The sequence below is a fragment of the Salarias fasciatus genome, chromosome 14 (genome assembly GCF_902148845.1).
Source record: "Salarias fasciatus chromosome 14, fSalaFa1.1, whole genome shotgun sequence".
In the NCBI taxonomy this organism is placed as follows: domain Eukaryota; kingdom Metazoa; phylum Chordata; class Actinopteri; order Blenniiformes; family Blenniidae; genus Salarias; species Salarias fasciatus.
The window spans coordinates 4,582,113-4,602,605 of record NC_043758.1 but is presented as its reverse complement, the minus strand read 5'-3'; the positions used below and the strand labels follow the sequence as shown (position 1 = coordinate 4,602,605).

Below are 20,493 nucleotides of genomic sequence, written 5' to 3'. Positions count from 1 at the left end.
CTGAAATCAAGTATTGAAATATTTAGTGCAGCATGGGCCAAAAGCAAGTGATTTAGAAGGAGCTATACAAGTGGTTTCATTCAGTATATCTGAGAAGAAATCCTGAAAGAAATCAGTGGAGGGTAAAACTAGTCCTATAAGTCACACCTGAGTAAAAGTATTTGTCAAAAAATGTTTCAGAGTTATTTCAGACAGTAAATTAGCAAAAAAGTAATTAGTTTATACATTATAGGTCATTATAGGGAGTCTGCTAAGAAAAGCCGTGGTGGGCCAGCTGAGGAAATGACTCGCCACAAGCACATTTCTCTGTGGTAGGATGAAATCTGAAAAGTGAGAAGGTGTAAAGAGTAACGGAACACAGTGGAGGAAACCAGTTGTTTATTGGAAGACAATCGTGGCGCAAGAACCCAACTGATCACACTGAATAAACGACATCATTTACATCTGCTTTCAGGAACAGCCCTCCACATTCCCACAGCCCGGCGCCTTGTGCACGTGTCCATCGCCGACTCCACCCTCCTCCTTATAATCTGCAGTTTTTTTTCAACATGACAGAAAAAAAAGAAAGCAAAAGAAAAAGTGCTTCTTGACTTTTGGCCGTCTGCAGTAGTTATGGCACTCAGCAGGGATCAGAACAAATCAGCTGCACCTCTGCGCCCGTGAAGTCCTTACAGTCATGCTACAAGGAAGTCCTGCCGCTACAGAGAGCTCAGTCAAAACACGAAAAGAAGTCAGAATCATGAATTAGCTGGTAGCCCTCTTGACAGTAATGATTTACTGGAAAAACTGGCTCCATTGCATTTATTGTTGGTGCCTTTCTGACCAAAGTCTCAATATTTACAGGGCTCTAAATTTATTAACACAAATGGTAATTTAGGTATGAATGCTTGGCAAGTAGGCGCTCATTAGTTTTGTGCATCCTGCACTAACAACTTCTTGAAGCCTAATAAATCTACCATTATTCCCTAAATCAGAGCAAATTCAGTCTTTTTCACATCTTCAAAAGGCATGAGATGATTCACAATGAGATATTGCAGAAAGATTTTGAGGATATAAACTCTTTTCCCCCACATAAAGACAGAAAAACACAGATTTGGTTGATCGAACTTTTACTCACAATCCTAAAAAAATGGAGCAGAGAGAGAAAAAAGTGGCACCGACAGAAAAAATGGCAACAGCACATTGAAAGTTTGTCAAAACCCAACAGACAGACGCAGTCCTCATGCTTAAACTTAAAACCCCCGCCGCTCCGTCGCAGAGTTTAATTCTCCCTCCTTCTGTGGGGAGGATGAAGAGCCCCTGCTCGCCGTTTGTGCCGTGGGCGGAGCCGAGGGCGGGCGGCGGCTCCTGGGAACGGCCTCCGCCGTTAATTGGTCCTGGTAAAAAAAAAAATGGCCCAGCGGACTATTGCTTCATGGTGTTCTTGATGGTCCACTTCTGGCCCGAGCACGGCGCCAGGACCAGCACGTGGCCGAAGTAGACGTTGGCCTGCACCACCTCCAGGCAGCGGCCCGTCGCCCGGTTCACGATGGAATCGTTCTGCGGCAGAGGAGGAGGGGGGGGGGGGATCGGTCTGGGTTTAACAGGTGCAACAAATGTCTCCTGCAGCACATGTGGGAACTTCACTGAGGGCAACAAGAGACACCAGTGTTCCTCTTTAACTGTTCCAGCCTGATTTATCCACACTTTACAGGCAAAAGGTGGAAACAAAAATCTGAGGAAGTGAATCAGGTGAACTTCAACAATGAAAAACTAATTCCTCCATCACACTCATTTCAAGGCCATCTCCCTGTTTTGCACTTTCAGGTTGTGACATGAGTGGAAAGGACCGTTTAATCGAGGGTTTTGAGTGCATTACATCCTGTCTACATGGAAATGAGTAACTATTGCTTCAGTGTTTATTTAGCGTCCCTACAAGAGGAGGAAGTTATCAGAGTGTTTCAGCAAATATGATACAAAAATAAACTTTAAGAGATGATTGGTCGCAAAAGGTGCCATACAGAAAATGTCTTGAAGAAAGTCTGCAAAAAAAAGTCACGGTGAGCCAGCTGAGGAAAAGACTCGCCACAATAAAAGCTTCCATTTCAAACATGTTAAAAAAGGACACAATAATACATGTATTTTTCGAACTAATAAATCACTGTGTGTGTTTATATTAATCAGTTAGCATCAGGTTAAGTCTTGTTTTTATACACTCAGGCCTTAGATCTCCGACTTCGTCCATCCCGTAAATCCTCCATCTCTCCTCACCTCAGGTCCAAACGTCTCAGTCTGGCTTCATCTCTGATCTGTTCTGTAATTCTGCCAATCCAGTCCAGCTCACTAACATCCCTGCTGCCTTTCAAGATTTCCTCAGAACAGCATCCTGCCTCCGCAGGACTCCTCTGAGCTGTGCGACACATGATGGATTCTCTGAGAAGCACACTTTGTTTCATTCATTTACCCATTTGTAATGCAGATAAAAGGAGGAAACAAATACAGAACAAGGCGTGTGAACAGGTAAAGTCAAACTGCCTGCTCGCATTTTTCTCTGTTGTTCCCTGGAGTGTTTTGTGTCTTCAACTTCTTTCTTTCTTGTTTGCCTCCTCATTTGTACGAATCTTTGTGGTTCTGTTTTGTTGCACTGTAGATCTTCCTCATGTTTTCTTACAGGATTTATAAACCTTACCTATTGTGGTTTAATGATTTATTATCTACGTTTCTAAATCAATCCACCTGGTTTTAACTGAAATCTGCTCTTATGCTGCTTTCCTTTAACAGACTGGCTGGTACTAAATTTTTTATTTGTTTTTGTGTCTCAGTGTTTCATTTGTTGAGACAACTTTGATTTAAAGTTTGTTTTTGTTCATGCTTTCAATTGTGCAAATGTGTTCTGTTTTCTCTCCAGCTCCAATGTGTGTCACTAACTGTTCATTAATTTTTCAAGCTCAATTATTTTATTGAAACCACGCTGGCCTGTCTTAAAAAAATCATTTCCTTCCTGCCGTTTCACCACCTGATCAGATTTTTATCAGAGTGCAGATGAATTCCGCTCACCTGACTGAAATCCCAGGTCTTCTGCTGGACGTTGGTCACCTTGTCACAGTTGAGGAGTTGAGGGAAGCGGCTGAGCTGGTCGTCCACCACGCAGCGGGTGTCCTCCCCGGTGCTGCCCAGCGGACCCAGGAACAGCTGGCCCTCTTTGGTGTAACGCCCGATCTGAAGGGCCGACACACAGGGACGTTTGAGGAGCGCCGGAACCGCCTCAGACTCGTTAATTCAGTCGTCATTGTGGGGAAAATCACATTAGTGGAGAGAGTTTCGTCCTTTGAGCAAAGCGCTCATTGTTTTCTGTGAACGGATGGATCCTCCAAACCAGACTGAGGGGAAACAGACATTTCTGCTCTGCTCGGCGCTGATTGCAGCGCTGAGACCTTCCTGCAGGTCTGCGCTTCAGGAGATTCACACTGAGAGCCACTGGAGCCGTTTGCACAAATCAAATGTGTTGTTTGTTTTTAGAAACTGAGACGGAAAAAAAAAGGACCTTGCACAAAATGTGACAAAATATTTCGCATTCTGCCTGCAGTGCACCAGTAAATGTAGCAACCCGAGACAGAACAATGCATCAGTGTGGATGCAGTGCAGTGTTTGCATGCAGGGGATCATGTTTTATTCATGTGCTGGTGATAAAAACAGGCTGAGGAGTGTTTAGATACAAAGCGTCAGCTGCAGTCTTTCACCATCCATCTATCCACGTATCTATCTAATGGAAACGAGCTTAATCCAGACGAATGCATCTGAAACAATCCTCCTCTGCACTCAGGATCAGCTTGCAGCACTTCTGCTGCAGGAGTCAAGAGTTTCCCCCCCTTAAAGCAGAAGTCCTTCCAAAGAGGATTTGAGCTGAGCTACAAGTGAGAAAACACTGCGGTGAGTCTTCATGTTTTACCTGGGGACCCCAGCCGTGGCAGGGGTGCAGGGTGGCGGTGTGGTTCTCCTTCATGCCCTGGTCCATGCACAGGTTGTTCACTTTGGAGTTCCGGATCTGAACACAAAGATTCATGTGATGACAACAGATGCAGAAGACTTTCAAAATAGACCAATATTGATCTTATTTTCGGGACTACAAGTCACTTCTATCAAAAACATGGACAGAGATGCATCTAATTTTGGTTTCACATTTGCTCATTTTTACTTTAAATTCTACTGTGTAGCTTTATGGAAGTTTTTCTGTGGTACCTTAACAGCGTACCGCCACCATACAGTGACACCTAGTGGTTGTCGACGGTATGTACCGCTATATTTTCAGAGAATACGGTAACCTCAGCACCTCACTCACCTCGCCGTAAAACAGCGTGTTGTTGTACCTCCTCATCTCCGGGTAAACTTTGTCGAGGTACCACTGGAAGCTCTTACAGTTCAGACTCTTCCGCAGGGCGACGCGCTGAGAAATGTCTCCGTAATCGATGCCGTGGTTCTGCGGCGTGAAGAGGAAACCGCGGTGAGCCGCAGCGCGAGGGTCAGAGGTCAGCAGGCTGGCCTTGGGACGCCCGTCTCACCTCCATGGGGATGTTCCACGCCAGGTACACGTTGGACTTGTACTCGTCCATCCAGACCTCCGCCACGCGCAGGGCGTTGCGCCGCGTGTGGAACGCGATGTTGCTGTGGTACGGCTTCTTCATGCGGGCGATGTGAGCCACCCTGGAGCAAGGCAGCACCTCCATGCTGCCGCCGCACAGCCACACCTGCCACAAGGTGAAGGCTTTAAACACCACAACATTTTTAAAAACGCTTCGACCTGGACAGATTGTGAAGTTATTCGAAAAGCCACACAGCAGTGAGAACCATGGAGAAGCCATCTTGCAGCTCCATGTGACCTATATGTGCGCTGGCGGCCCGGCTGCCAGCTGCTCACACAGGACCGGTCCTCCAGGACCCCTAATGGGGCCTCATTTATCAGCGGCCGCTGCTCCACTTAAAGCCAGCGGGGTAAGGAGGCAGCAGGAGGAAAGTGGGTGACACACAAACCCTGATGCCCAGCTCGATGTTCTCCCCGCCGTACACGTCCATGCCGGAGTCCAGCAGGCCCAGCTCGCCGAAGTAGACGCGGTTGGCCACGAAGGAGCAGCCGATCATAGCGGGAGTGCTGCGACGGAGGAGGAAACAGCATGAAAACAAACACGTGAAGAACAAGTTGATTTGAGGACGTCAGTGAAGCTTCTGTGATCTGAGAGCAGGGGTTCAACCTGCGGCTCTGGAGCCACATGGAGTCCAGAACCGCTTCCTGAAGCTTCCACAGAAATGACACGGAAAAACAGCTTATTTTTATTGTGTTTGAACTGCAGAAATATTTTCAAAAGGATTGGTAAATATTGATTAAACATAGCAAAAAATTAAAGGAAAGAAATGAATAAAGTTACATCCGCTAACACGACTAGAATGGGTAAAATCACTACAACCGGGAGAAACTGCAAAATGTACTATAGACAGGAAAAACAACCAAATGGTTAAAAGCGTCAAAATAGTCGAAACAGCTAAAATTACTTAAAACAAACACAAAGAGCCAAAATGGCTAAACGAGTAACAGTCGATAAAACTACAGCAAAAGGTTTAGAAGGGGAAAAAAGATTCCTGGAAAAGACTAAAAGTCAGAGTAAAGTAGTTTAAACGGCTAGAATTGGTGAAAAGGTAAAAAAATATGATAAAACTGTTCTTTGTGCTGAAATGGGTTAAACCAAGAAGCAAGTGAAAAAGGGAGGGGAAAAAACAACTTAAAAGAATACATTTTCCTAAAACAAATACCTGAAAAAGATTAAAAGATAAAATGGATGAAAGAGAAGGTTTGAAATGCTTTAAAGCAGTTTAAATCATGAGACAAGGTGAAAAAGTTCTGAATCCAACAGTTTTTAAAGCTGAAACACTTCAAAACATAATAAAATGTCTGAAATGCAATAAAAAAAATATTTTTCTATATCTAACAAATTAAATTAAACTTTCTTAAAGCTCATTTTAAATGTTAAACGTGTAGTTTTGAGTTTTAACACTGTGAATGTCTTCGTTTTATACGAAATGGTTGCAAAACTTTCAACAAGATGTACTGAGTTAGCTAAAACATTATTAGGATTTAAGCCTCTTATCACTCAATATTCCTATAATATATCATCATAATGTAAAGACGCTGTGTGTCTGGTGTGAGAGGGCCTTCCGGGGGCGGGGCCTGCTTGCCTGATGGGGGCCGAGATGTCTCCGTCGTCCCACCACTGCTTGGGCGGGCTGATGTACATGCACCACAGCTCCCAGTTGTAGCCGTGGCCCGAGTTCTCGTAGCGCTCCACCTCCAGCGTGTCGTGCTTGATGTTGTCGATGGAGGGCAGGATGATCCGCTTGCGGTCCTCTTTTATTCTGGCCAGAACCGGCTCGGCCCTGGTTCACGTTTTAAAACAGAAAATAAATTAAAGAACGGACACGAACTTCGCAGCGCTCCTCTGTGAGATCAACACTCAGCACCAGCTTCAATCGGAAAGCCCCAGAAGCAGCTCTGTTAGTGATTCTGTTTGATTGGGCTCAGCGCGGCTCTGGAGGCTTCCTGCCTGCCGATGCTGAGTGAACTTCCTGGTGTTGATCCGCTAAAGGACGCGCCGAGCTGGAAAAGCAGCACGCCGACAAAAAGGTGTCAGCAGGATGAGGCCACGGCGCCGCAGAGAGTCAAGTGTCTTCTTTTCTTTTTTTTAAATGGTAGATAAAAACCAGCTGAAACAGCCGTAGAAACGAGCTTGTAGCTCGCTTTATGGTTTATCAGTCAGCTCATTGTCAGGAAATCCATCTTCATCCAATACAATCTGTTTGTTTCTAGTCTAGAAAAAGTCAAAGAAAACATCTCGAAACCCCAAACCTGCACCGAGTGTGCACAGAAGACAGATGATGTGAATAACGCTGGTCGATAACCTTCATCCGCATTACGCCGGACTGACTGACTCACCAGGAAGGCGTGAACTCCACGTGGGCGTCGAAAAAGCCCGTCACCTCGGCGGTGGCCGCCTTCCAGCCCTCGATCCGGGCCCGGATCAGCCCCTCCCTCTTCTGGTTCCTCACGATCTTCACCAGGCCGGGGTAGCGCTTGTTCACGTACTCCTCCAGCGGCGCCTTCAGCTGCTCTGCAGCACAATACACACACCACAAGGCTGATGAAAACACACACACACCACAAGGCTGATGAAAACACACACACCACAAGGCTGATGAAAACACACACACACCACAAGGCTGATGAAAACACACACACACAGCAGGGAAAATCTGCTCTGGCTCACTGCTTCTTCACTGTAACCATAATGGCAAAATCTTGTATATCGTTTAAAAAATGGTCATTTTCCATTGATAAAGAAGTAATGACCCAACCTCTTAAAACACACCCTGTGAAAGTGTCTCTCATATAAGTAAAAACAAACAGGGATATAATCAAGAGTAAACAATCTGTTACTTATGGATCCAAAGAGCCACAGAAAGTGAGACTTGACATAAATCAGCTGCTCGGCTCCCAGCGGAGCCTCTTCAGAGTCTGTGGCTTCCTGAGCCGCCACCGCCGCCGCCGCCGCCGCCGCTCCACCTTTGATCTCTCAATCAACTCATCAGGCTTCCCCCTCCGGACACAAACACACACTCTTAACAGTCCCTCACACACACTGTGTTTCCTGCTCGTGCTTTTATTTCGGTCTTACCCACTCAAGCTCTCGATCCCAGACTCATTCCTCATGCTGTGTTTTCTCCCGCTGACACACACACACACACACACACACACACACACACACACACACACACACACACACACTCAGTGATGGAGCTGGGTGAGTGTGATTTGTTTGCGTGCCTCGCCCTCCGTGCCGCTGCAGCCTCGTCCCCTCTGAAGGATGGATGGACGGATGGCGGTGAGCCGGTGGGAGAGCGGTGCAGCGGCTGACTTCGGCCTGACTTCCTGGTTTTTAACCCAACCATCACTTAAAGATGGTTAAAACTCGTCTGTGCGTCGTGCTGCACTCGTCTCATTACCTCCAGTAGTCAGACACAAACGTCATCCACACAGAAAAGTCGCAGAATCGAACCAGAGTCCTCTGGCTGGTGAAGAAAGACTGAACCACTGCAGTATTTCTGCAACAAGTTGATATTGAAATAACTCAACAAGCTGAGAGTGCCTGTTTCAATGACTTCTGGTTACTCAGTAACTATCTACCTACCCAGTATTGTTTAGTTAAACTAATAAACAACATGAAGTTGCACTGCAGTGGTTCAACATGGATCCTCCTGCTAGTTTAAGATGTTAAAACTTGAACAAGATCAGGGTTTAATTTAGAGAATTCATTGAGTTCCTGAGACTGTTGAAGGACTGTCCTCCTGTAAAAGCCTCACTTTGGTAAAGAAGAGAAGAAGGAATCGAACAGGGGGACGACACGCCGTGTTCCCTGACAGACCACCACACTGCTGCTCTGGATCTTTCACAGAATTAGCTCTGAGCCTCCTCTCTCTCTCTCTCTCTCTCTCTCTCTCTCGTCCATTCACGGCGCTGCGTCTCCTCCTCTGTTCGACCTCATTTATCTTCGCGCCGCTCCGTCTCTCCTCCTCTCCGCTGCTTCCTCTAACAGCCCGGTTTCGCTCCTTCAGCCTCTCCCTCTCCGTTTGCCTATTTTTAAACACTTCAAACCTTTTCGCTCCTTGACCTTTCCCGTCCTTCCTCCTCCCTCTGAACACCCCCCCCCGTCCCTCTCGCCTCACACAGCTCAGCCCGGCGGCTCGGCCCAATAAATAAGAGGCCGGCGTCTCTCCGGTGACGTCCAATTGTGTCTGCCCCGCAAATATTTGACGCCATCAGTCACCCCGGCGAGCGGCTCTCCAGACGCAGCGACCGCGACCTCCGTCAAGGAGAGCGGCGCCCCGCTGTCACGGAGGGAAAACTGCTCCGTCCAGACCAGCACTTTATTAACTGCAGCGTCTTTAAACCGACCCCCGGCGGTCAGCACAAAGACACGTCTGTGTAAATAACGCCAACTAAAGGCTCTCTGGGCCAGTTTACCGGGCGCTTCCATGTCTTTCTTTTTAATTTTAGGAACAGAATAAAGGAGCAAATTAAAATTATTGATAAAGCATTGATAAGAGTTTTCTCAAGTGGTGTTCCCTGGTGTGTGTGTGTGTGTGTGTGTGTGTGTGTGTGTGTGTGTGTGTGTGTGTGTGTGTGTGTGTGTGTGTGTGTGTGTGTGTGATGGTGTAAAACAAGCTACACCAGAACAAAAAGACCTCGTGGAACCGTCTTTAGTTCGGCTCAAAGGCCTCTTTGCTCCGCCGGAGGAGCGGAGGAAGCGCCGGATCTCCACTGACCGTCGTCGCTGTTGTCGTCCACCAGGATGATCTCCTTCAGCAGGTGGGCCGGCGTGTGGTTGACGGCCGAGTGGACGGAGCGCAGGATCACCGACAGCGCCTCGTTGACGAAGATGAAGATGATGGCGATCTGCGGCAGGTCCCTCGGGTAGGTGACCTTCGTACATCTGCGGACGCACAAAGCAAAGCCAGGCCGTCTGTGAAACACACGCCGCTTCCCTTCCCGGCCGCCGTGGGCCTTCCACGCTCCGGCCGGTCACCGTCGTTCCCACAGAGCGCCGACCTGTGGAAGAACTCGCCGCTTCCTGTCCTTCCTTAATCACGCTGACTTTCTTTGTTGGTGTAAACCAGCCTGTTCGCCGAGTGTCTGCTGCAGATAGACGGCTTGTTTTTACCCCCGTTTTGTTTAAACAGCTCTAATGAGGAGGAAGAGGCCGGGCGAAGCCACAGCTCCCGGTTCCAGAGAGGAAACGCCTTCATACACACTCTTATAGTCTATAATCTCATTTCAAGTCATTATATATTTGCATAAAAGCAATGAGACTCACGTTAGATATGACACTTGTTCAGGAAACGTGTTCAAATGTAGAAGAAATAGAGGAAAGAGGAAGGTAAGAGATGCTACTGTAACTATGGCAATAGTTGAGAACAGGAGGCTGCGGGAGTGTGTGTCCACCGACAGCAGTGTGTAGCAGCCCGAGGTGTCGGAGTGTGAACTCCTTACAAGTACATCTTCATTGACGAGAGCGAGTGCTGAATTCCTGACGCCACAGATGGCTCCTCTGGCTGCGCCGCCGCTTTTCAAATCTCTCTCTCTCACACACACACACACACACACACACACACACACACACACAGGCACAAACCGACACACCCTTTCACGTCACACAATTCCAACAAAACGCTGCGGCAACAAGTCGGATCAAAGTGACAACAGGATGGAATCATTCACATGAAAACACCACATCAGAAGTAGGGCGGGTTTTTTCATTTTTCATTTCTTGATAAAGCTTTTTTTTTTGTATCTGATGGCAGAAATGCCTCAAAAAAAGTTTAGGACTACATAAATGGAAGACTGCATTTCTGTAAAAACTGTTCATTTATGGAACAGTTTAGGTGTGGAATTAAAAAGAATCAAATTCACGTGTAAGATTAAAAAATGAATCAAAACCAGCAAATAATATTTCTTTCTGCTCCCTTTCATTCAAATCTTTGGCCTTTTTTGTTTTGCTTTGTTTCGTATTGTTTGGTTTTGTTTTTGTATTGAATTCTGTTTTTTTTCTTTTGTGAATGAATGAAATTAAAATGAAGTATTTAGGTGTCAGCGATCTCCTCCACGGTATCTTTAAATCTCGATAACATGGCTTCTCTGCTTCGCACGGCGATGGATTAAGTTGATAAACCGTTCAGTTGAACTGAAGCTGATTGATGCAGCTTTCAGTACAGGATCATGTTGGGTCTCCAGAGGGTTTCATGTTAACTGTCACGTTTCATGTCGAGGTTGGTGCTGAAGCGTTTGTGTGATTCTCTTCCTGACGCTTCAGGATTATTGACTCCGCCCCTGATTGGTTTCACCTGTTTTCCTCTGCTTCCTGCGTCAATCGTCCTCGTCTGCCTTCGTCTGGTTGTGTCTGTTTGTGGCCATTTCAGCGTGAAGCAAGTTTTCAGGGGGTTTTTTTTTCCCAAAGTTAGTGACCATTTTTGACTCTGAGCCCCTTTAGTCAATAGATCATTCGATCCTCCTTGTGAACACCTCTTGTTATCTATATTTAATGAACTAAACACTTTCAGTAAATCAGTGCTGGTTTTGAGTTTTGTGCATTTAACTGAATGAAAATCAACATTTCTCTAAACTCATGTATTTTTACTCATTTTTTTTCCCCAGACTGGTAAACCTCCGTCCATCTTACATCTGAGAGACGTTTTCCAGTCTAAATGCCTCATTTTATTCACATTCAAATTCAAAATACTCCTCTTTTCTTGCATTATATTAAAATCCTGGTTTGACTGTGTGGGGTGTTTTGCATTACAAATCATTGCATTTTTCTTTTTTATTTAAAGTCTACACTTTTTTTAATTTAAAGGCCATATAAATATAACCTTTAAGAGCCTTTCAGACAATGTGATTCAGTGCTTTACTGCAATAATGCAATCAAAGATCAGACAGCGGACAAGAAATGCATAAAAATGGGAATAAAGTTAAAGAAGCAAAACGTATTATTTATTTAAAAGCTGGAGGTAAAGTCATGTTTTAAGGCCTGAATATCAGAAATAAATGAGTTTGTTTTTTTTTCCCGCCTTCTGTGTTCTGTGTCCACGTCCTCCAGCGGGACAGTGTGAAGGACCTTCAGTCCAGCGTCTCAGGATGGAGACGACCCACCACAACACGCTTCGTACGGCGCTCTGACCCCTGTGACCCCAGCGACGTGAAGGCCCCCGGGGACGGACCGGAGCGCTGGGTTCGGGCGCCGGAGGCAGGACGGGCCGCCGGCTGTTTGTCATCATCAATAACGTCCGGTCGGACGGGCTGCTGCCGTCATCAGGAGACGGCGAGGAAAACCTGCAGCGTGACGGAGCTGCACACCCACGTGCACGCTCACGTGCAAATCCATCAGCGATGCGTAAAGAGGACTGGAGGTGTGTGTTTTCCTCCTGCTAACACAGGCAGTGCTGGACTGCATGAACCAACGGCTGCAGATGGACAGATGGCGGGAGGAGCGCGGAGAGAGTCCGGCTGAAGAGCAGCACCATGATGAGCCAGTATTTCCGTTCAGGCCTCACGGAACAACAGAAAAGCACCGCCTGCTCTCAGATCCGGGTACGAGGCGGCTCAGGAACTCCCCAACCTGCATGACGTCTGATTTTTAAGGTGCTCTGCAGCTCAGCAGGGGGCCCAGTAGGGGGCTCCCAACATGCACTGCAGCCTCAGGAGCTGCAGGTCCTCAGTGATCGTTGTTAATACGGCTTGAAGTGTGTCGTTTCTCCAGTCTGAGCTCCTGTTCAGGTGTTTTTCCTAACTGAAACCCTCCTCGACGGCTCTGGACAGACGGGAAAACACTGAATCTGAACCACATTATCAGGGAACCCGCTCTGAGGGCTTTAATTTCAGCCAACTCATTTAATTTCATTTAATTTTAATTTCGTGTCTGCCTGCGCTTCAGAAGTCTGCCGCTTAATCAGACCAACAACACTCAGATTAATCGACCTGCTTGGAATCAACACTGGAACTGTGTTCAGAGATGGAGCCTATTCTACTTTCCAGCTTATTTGTTTCATTATTTATCCAGTAACCACTTGAAAAGGAGAGTTTTCATATTGATGTTTTATTCGATTTTCAAAAAAAAGGCCTCATTTCTATCTCTTTATCCCAATATTCTGATTATTGTCTGACAGAGATTATCTTTATTCATCCGACTCCGTCTCTTTATGCTTTGAAGTAATATTTTATAATGTTTTTAATTTTTTTCCATCATTTATTTACATCATGTTCAATGACTCTTTGTTTCAATTTTCCTTTTCTGTTTCTCTCAAGCAGTTTACCTTTGAATTATCTGTTTGTAATCTTTAATTTTTGCCCTTTTAAAGACTGAATGGCTCTCCTCATACTGCTCTGGCTTGATTTTTAAATTAGTCTGAGAACAGTTGAAGTGTTTGTGTTTTTATGAAGGAGCAGGAGGATTGATTGATTTCATGTATAGAAAACATGTTGAAGCCTCAGTTACAGAGACATTTTATTAAATAACTTGAGCTTTTAATCAATATAGTAAATGCACTCGTCAAAGCCCGACTTTAATCATCACGTCGGCCTCTTCTTTTCATTGGACGTCAAACAAAAGGCTTTTTTTCTTTTTGTCTGCGTTTTGAGAGATGGTCCGTTTCTTAGATTTGATCCTCCTTGAAAGGCGCTGAAGGAGTGTGGTGTGAGGAGAGAAGGCTTTTCACTCGTGTCAGGATGTGTTTCGGGGGGTACATACTGTGAAAGAGGTTCTTCTAGATATTCAGACGGCTGATCTGTTCACCTGTGTGGATGTGATGAGATGTGACGAGCCGGCTGATTGGCACCCGGCTGTGAATCATCCCGTCACCGTCAGGCATGAGTGAAACAGCTGAGGCCGGTCAGCTGGTGCAGCTCAGAGAGGAATCAGAGATCAGAGATCTGCTCTCTGTAACACTCCACAAGCAACAGGCTCCTCTAAACAGTGGGTCGGGGATCTGAAGCCAAGCCGCTAATTAATGCCTCACAAAGCAGAAAAAGGCTATAAAAAGATATCAAAGCCGTCCCTGCCTGCAGTTTCCACTGTCTGCACCGTCGTTAGGAAACAGAGAAGTGTGGAAGTCTTAAAAAAAGACCTGTGAGATCCGAAACCTGTGCATGAGAGACGAAGCTGCAGCAGGAGGAGGGCGGTTCACCCGCCGTCCACGTAAAGCCGGGGCGCGCATGGAGAAGTCATCAGGAGGAAATCTCTGCCCTCGCGTCATAAAAGTTGTTGTCTTTAGTCTGAAGCGGCACGTGGACCGTGCACCGCGGTCCTGGAGCTCCTCCGCCATAAACACTTCACGTGCACGGATGAAAGTTCACTGCAGCGCTGCACGAAAGCTGCTGCAACATACTGGCTTCTGGGGGTTCCTGGTCGGCCCCCCTGTAGTTCAGCCTGAGTTCACATGTGCTGCAAAAGTCCGGTGGGATTTTCAACATGGCCCTCCTGAGTCTGCAGCCCTTCTTCTGAGGCTCAGCGTGAAATCCTGTAACCTGCTCCAGATGTTTAGCAACATCAGACACTGGAGACCGTCTCTGAGAAGGGAATGTCTATTCCACATGGATCTCAAAGGTTCTTAAAGGCTCAGGTCTTCTGTTTACTCTTACGCATTGTGTTGAGTTGAATAAACCAAAGCAGTAGATCAGGATTCACATGCACGCGTTTGGCTCATCGCAGGCCGGAGCAGCAGCAGCATGTCAACTCTGAGTTTTTCACCTGTCTGAAGTATCGTCTACATGCCTCTAAATTCAGAGCGAAAACGTGCGACTGAATGATTGAAGGCATCGCCGGAGCTGCTGCAGCCGTTTAGCTCTGTTTTCAGAGCGAGAAAGAACAAAGAGTCCTGATAGTGATACTATAACGCCCTCAACACGTCGGAGTCTGTGTGGGATTACATAAAGGAGACGGAGGGACGGGAGCCGAGCCAACATCCAGAAAAGATCTCAGACACTTTAAGAGTGAAATCACACATCTTTACACGCTCATTTCTCAGGGCTAAAAGTCTGAATTTTTCTCTTTACCGTAGCTTCCTTCATCATCGGCCTTCAACAAAAATGAATTAGCTTCTAAGTTAGCTGTTCTTCAGACTCTCTCTGCTCCCTTGAGCTGCCTTTCTCCAATAAAACGGAGTAATTTCTCTCCCCGGTCAAATTTTCCTGAACTGCAGATGAACTTCAGAGGTTCACCTGCCCACCAATCAGACGTCACCATTCAGCCCAGGAGGAGAACCAGCAAAGAGCTTTCAATAAACAACACGGCAATAATTCAAACCGGACCTCAATTATGTACAGGAACACAGAAGCAGAAGTTTCTGAAGCGTTTCATAACTCTGAGCTCAGCTTATAATCTGTGGGGGGACTTTGACGGATTTAAGAGAAGCAGATATACAGTACAGGACAGCTGACCACCAACTAATGCAGTCACTTAATGGAATTTCATGAAAATAAATCAATACACTGAAGTCTGCAGAATCATGCGTTCAGAACAAGCCGTGAATCACAAATCAGACACATCTTGCGAACGACTGCACACTTCATCGATTGAAGGAGTTTCTAATAGTGGCCACTGGAGCTTTTTCACAGAAATCTGCATCATCTGGAGCAACAGGGACAATAATTCAATGCAACACTGCTACCGCTGAATCATTGAAAAGTCATCAAGTCTGCAGATGATTTTTTTGCCTGTTTTTATTAAAACTAAAAGCAGCTTCAGAACTTCTTTCCATCCATGAAGTTGAAGGCGCTGCACTCACTTGCTGGGCCGGTGGTCTGGGATGGTCCGGTCCAGGGAGATCCTGTCACTGAGGTAGGCGTTGTAGCCGTACTTCTCCTTCAGGTATTTGGCCTTGTCCTCCTCCGTGGGCTTCACCGTGGCGGGGAGGCCGCCTTTACCCAGACCCCCAAAGCCCTCAATCAGGCCCAGAGATTTGGACAGACCTGCGCGAGGCAAACAAGAGAAGATTACATGTCAGGATCCTTTAGCCCGGCCTGAATCACTCTCCGCTCGGTAATTCGCTCCCTGGCCCGCGGCTGATCGGCTGCTTCGCTATCGCAGCTCCAAACCCACACGGACAAACCGTGAGCTGAATGCAGATCCACACAGACTGTCCGTTCAAAGGTTAGAAATCGTGCACACGTTTGATTTCTTTACTGCAAACAAATCTGAGACCATTGAAAAACTGTTTATTTTGCTTCGAGAGTGGAATGTTGGGTTATTCCCATTAAAAATATTTACCAAAACAGCTACTATTTATGCACATATTTGTAAAGTGTGCCTGTGAAAGGCTGACAGGTGAAAACACCTGTCATTCAATCACCAGCGCGTCTTATTGGAGCTGCATCGGAGGGGCTGTGGGATTAAAGCGGATTCCTCCCGGGGTGTGTTGGTGTTTGTGGGTGGAGGAATGATTAAAGTGGTTATCCGTCAGGGTGATAAGCTGTGCTCAAACATCCTGAGAGCAAAAATCCCCAAAAGCGCCGACTCTGACCTGTCGGAGGAAAGACATTGTTCTCACACGCTAATTAGCCACGACTCTGCAGCGTTTCAAGCAAGAAGCTACTCCAGTCTATTTACTCCTCAATGTTGACTCCTAAGAAGTTAAAGGTTTTAAATTAAACCCACAGCAACACGATGTCAGAAGAGTGGATACATTTTTAACTATCTGACGGTGACACTAGAAAACAAGAGGGCTCAGATTTTCTCGCCAACTGCACAAACACAGCAAACGACTTCTGGAGCAATGTCAGTAATGTCAGAGGGCGAGAAGAGCCAACAGTCAGCAGCACGGACAGGACATTACAGACAGGGCAGATTCACTGCAGACAACTGGAGAGACCAGACATGCTGGACACATTGTCACATTGTACTGTTTATTCTCCTTCCTGGTGATTTAATACAAGCAAGACAAGGTCCAGAAAGTAAATGAAGTCATTGTCCTTCCCATGTTATGCGCACAATTACTGTTAATGGTTTTAATTCAAGGTTAGAAAATAAAGAATAAGTGATTCAGTGATGATCAGTTGTTGTCATTAAACTAGTTGCCATAATTTAATTTTGGCAACACTAACTGATGAAAGTTGTTTGAACTTTTCCAAATATGTGCCATTTCCTCCTATTGTAAGCACAGAATGTAAATAATCCATTAAAGGTTGAAGACCGCAGCAGCTGGCAGGTTCCAGTCTATGAGGCTTGATGTGACTTTCTAACATGACCAGGATCTCAGCAGGGAGAACATGCAAACTTCACACAGGAGGGTCCCCCACAGCCCAAACTCCCCCCGCAGTGCGGTCCGCCGCCCCCGTTACCGTTGAGCTGCCGGTACACCACGTCCTCCAGCGAGCTCAGCCTCTTCAGCAGCCCCTCATGGCTGATGCCGGGGCCCCGGTCCCGGCCCCGGCCCCGGGCCCGGCACCGGCGCCGTGCCGTTGCCCCGGGGCCTCTTCCAGTCCGCCGGAGCCTCCGGACCGGCGGCTTGGACGCTGCGCGCGCCGCCGCCGCCGCCGCCGCCGCCGTTGTTGTTGCACCTGGCCCAGAAAGTCATGAACCCGGCGAGCGCGAGCACGTTCAGCACCAGCAGGACCCTCCATCTCCGGAGCACGAAAGCCATGGAGAAGCCGCCGGCGCGCGGGCTCCGGGGAGGCGCGGGGGGATCTGTCTCTGGACGAGCGGCGGATTCAGGGGTCCCTCTGCGGGAGGTGGAGGGGGGCGCACAGCCCGGTTACTGCTGCAGACCGGAGAAGACACAAACACCTCACCGAGCATTGGGTTAGAGCGAGCCCGGGCACAGATTCCTGAGGGGGGGGGGTCGTCAAGGACCTCTTACCATTTGACTCAGGGGTTGTTGTAGGTTGCATCCCCCCCTCCTCTGGACGGAATTCGGGGCGCCCGGCTACCCTGAGCGGGACGCGAGCGGCGCGGAGGAGGGACGGGTGAACGGATGGATGGCCATCGGCGGTGATCCGTGTCATGCAGGGACGATGTAAGACAAAGGCATCCGCTACCCCGAGCCCGAGGAACAGATACTCCTCAATAATTCAGCAGCGAGGAGGATATCAGGAGCGCCTTCCTCCTCGGCTCTGCGTCTCCTGGGCAGCGATGCGACTGATGAGGGATGCCCGACACGGCCGAGGAAAAAAGGGAAAAGAGAGGAGAAATCCCCCGGGAGCCTCAGACAAAACCTTGGTCAAGCAACATTTGCGCTCCTGGTCCGCTTGCTCATCCTCTTCCACCCGAAACGCGCGTTTAATGAGAGCGGCGGGCTGCTGCTGCCGCGCGCACCGGGAGCGCGGAGTGGTGCGGCTGCAGCATCCTCCTCTCTCCTCTCCCTCCCCGGCGAAGGCGGCAGGAGCGGCACGGGCAGGGGGGGTCCGCGGCGGCTTCACATGTTCTCGCAGTCAGCCAGCGCCCGCGACGAGTTCCTGTTGTTCCAGCAGCCCTTCTTGTTTGCTGCGCCTGTTATTTCCTCTGAATCCGCCCGGGAAGAGCGCGGCGGCGCGCGGCGGGCGGGACGGAGCGGACGCTTCCCTCCGCGGCAGGTCGGGGGCTGGTGGCTGCGTGGGGAGGGGGGCTGGGGGGGGGGGGGGGGGGGGGGGGGGGGTGTCAGCTCGCCGCCACCCAATTATCTACTATCACACCACATTTATTATACGTGACATGAGAGGGGTGCCCAACATGCGGCTCGCGGTCCTTAAAGTGGTGCATTGTTTCGTGTATTACAGACATGGTGACTTTTCACCAAATCAGATTTAACAATGTTTCACCTTATACTGAGGCTAAACACATCTTATAAAGTTTATGACAGAAAAACTGTACCTCATGGATGAAGTTTCATTTAAGGCCGGTGAACATTTCATTAGACCCGTTTCTCTGCCTAATTTGAGCAGTTTCCATCTTTTTCAGCATTTTTTGGAGACGTTTTTGACATTTTAGCTATTTTAATCATTTTAAGCTTTTTGTTGCCATTTTGATACTTTCACCTTGTAATACTCAAGTAATTTGAGTATTTTTTTTTTTTTTAGCCACTGAGTCTTTTTCCCCCCATTTTTTATTTTATTCTATTTATTTTTTTGCTGTTTTAGCTTGTTGGGATTTCAACTTAGCTATACCATAATGTCGACAAATTATGGACAGTTTGGCTGTCAGTAATAATAAATGATTGTTAAAAACAGTTAGAATTTGGGATCTGATATACATCAGATAACCTCTGAGGCACCACCTACAAAGGAATTACCACTTCATGAGTCAGTCTCATCAGACAGGTTGAACTATTCATTCAGAATGTGGTTTAATGATTCAACTATTGATTATTAACAGATTTAAACAGTAACGTCTGGGTGCTGGCTCTTTGGTGACGCTTGTTCTGCTCTATAGGATGCCATGTGCTTGCAGAAGGTGATTTCCCTTCGAACTTTAACTTTCACACTCTTTCTCTGTTCCAGACAGGAGTGCTTGTGAACGTCTGGAGGTTGTGTTGGGAGTGAGATGTGGCCGAGTCGCCCGCCATCGTGGGGGGAGCTGAACATGCCTTTCTGTGCACTTCCCCTCATAAAGGTCCTCATTAAATTAAAAATAAACTTCCCTCATCATCGGGAACCCATGCAACTGTTTGTGGTAGAAGGTATATATTGTTTATATTTGATATATTATCACTGTCTCCTTATTTATATCCAGATATTTTAGCTCAGGTTTGGCAAAGATTGATTTGTGGTGTTCTACACCCCTTGTGTTTTTGTTCAGTCTGATGGAGTCACTGTACTGACTGGATAATTGGGTTTGGGCTGGACTTATATAAGGGGAGGCTAAGAGTCTGATAGAGAGACCGAAGGAGAAAGAATGAGGCTGAAGTGCATGCTTGTGAAGCCATCAAGGACGATACAGAACAGACTGACTAAACAGAGGCTGTTGGATTCCAGGACTCAAACTGAGAGACTCTGACATGCTGGAGTTGTCCCACCAGTAAAGGAAACACTTCTGCACATGCTTCGTGGCTGCCAGCTGCCCCAGAACTTCTGGGAGAAAAGAATCACGTCTATGAATAAAGTGCTTGGTGCTGAATGTGTGCCAGACCCAGCACTGTGGATGTTAAGAATCAGTAGAGGGGAGAAGGACTGACGGCTCAGCAGATCCAGACGATTACTCCTCTCACAGGGTGCAGGAGAGTTCTGAGGCACTGGAAAAGTAAGAATTCCAGATCTTTTAAGTAATGGGTGGAGAAATTACTACAATAACCAACTGTGAAAAGTTGATTCTTAAAGGTGCCTTAAGGAGTTTGCACGTTTTATGCGAAACAGCGCCCCCTGCAGGCCTTGGGCGTAACGCAGCTTAGTGAAAAACTCGTCCCTGTGGCTCCCGTGCACGGAAGAGGGGGACTCCGTCTTCGCTCGTTTAGAAGCGCTCAAGTAAGATTTAAGTTTCTTTTACATGGTGGAGTCTGTGTGGAGCTGTGGCAGTGCTAGAAGCCAGTCTTTTCTTACTTTCTGGAAGATCCTGCTCAGTTGTTGCTCACTAAGCATCTGGCGGAGTAATGGCGGACAAAATGAAACCTAACCAGCCGGAGCGTGCATTACGTCATTCCTTTCAAATTCTCCCCAAAAAACTCTGGTGCCGACGGAAAATCATGCATTGCGGAATTCGCATACACCGTATGCTGGTTTGACCGCTATGTCTGACGGATCTGACTCTGACTCTGCAATAAAATACCGAATTTTTAAATTACTAGCACCGACTGGTTTCTTTCACAAGGATCCTGTCGTGTCGATGCAGCACAGAGCAGAATGAAAGTGCGTAGTGGAACTTACTATCCGAAAAAAAAAATACTCCCACTCAAAAGTTAATAAAAAAAAACAACAACACATAGTTCCTTTTGGTTATGATCTTACCTATCTCAAAGGAC

The 20,493-nt window shown here is 47.2% G+C and overlaps 1 protein-coding gene across 1 annotated transcript; it reads right to left on the bottom strand.

Moving 5' to 3' along the window:
• Positions 1-361: 361 nt before the first annotated feature.
• On the bottom strand, positions 362-17,898 carry galnt17 (polypeptide N-acetylgalactosaminyltransferase 17). The gene is made up of 13 exons (XM_030108996.1): positions 17,425-17,898; positions 17,097-17,287; positions 16,907-17,038; positions 15,355-15,538; positions 9,346-9,512; positions 6,959-7,133; positions 6,205-6,402; positions 5,008-5,125; positions 4,539-4,724; positions 4,319-4,456; positions 3,929-4,024; positions 3,037-3,198; positions 362-1,539 (listed from the first exon to the last, which is right to left on the bottom strand). Exons 2-13 carry the CDS (start codon positions 17,206-17,208, stop codon positions 1,405-1,407), a joined length of 1,803 nt encoding a protein of 600 aa, XP_029964856.1. The 5' UTR covers positions 17,209-17,287; positions 17,425-17,898; the 3' UTR covers positions 362-1,404.
• Positions 17,899-20,493: the final 2,595 nt, after the last annotated feature.

Excerpts from the sequence above, each read along its gene's own strand:
- galnt17 (XM_030108996.1), bottom strand. The coding sequence starts at position 17,208 with ATGGCTTTCGTGCTCCGGAGATGGAGGGTCCTGCTGGTGCTGAACGTG. Across the intron at positions 5,126-6,204 it reads GACATCTCGGCCCCCATCAG|CACTCCCGCTATGATCGGCT; the intron begins GCAAGCAGGCCC and ends CCTCCGTCGCAG. Across the intron at positions 1,540-3,036 it reads AGACCTGGGATTTCAGTCAG|AACGATTCCATCGTGAACCG; the intron begins GTGAGCGGAATT and ends CCTCTGCCGCAG.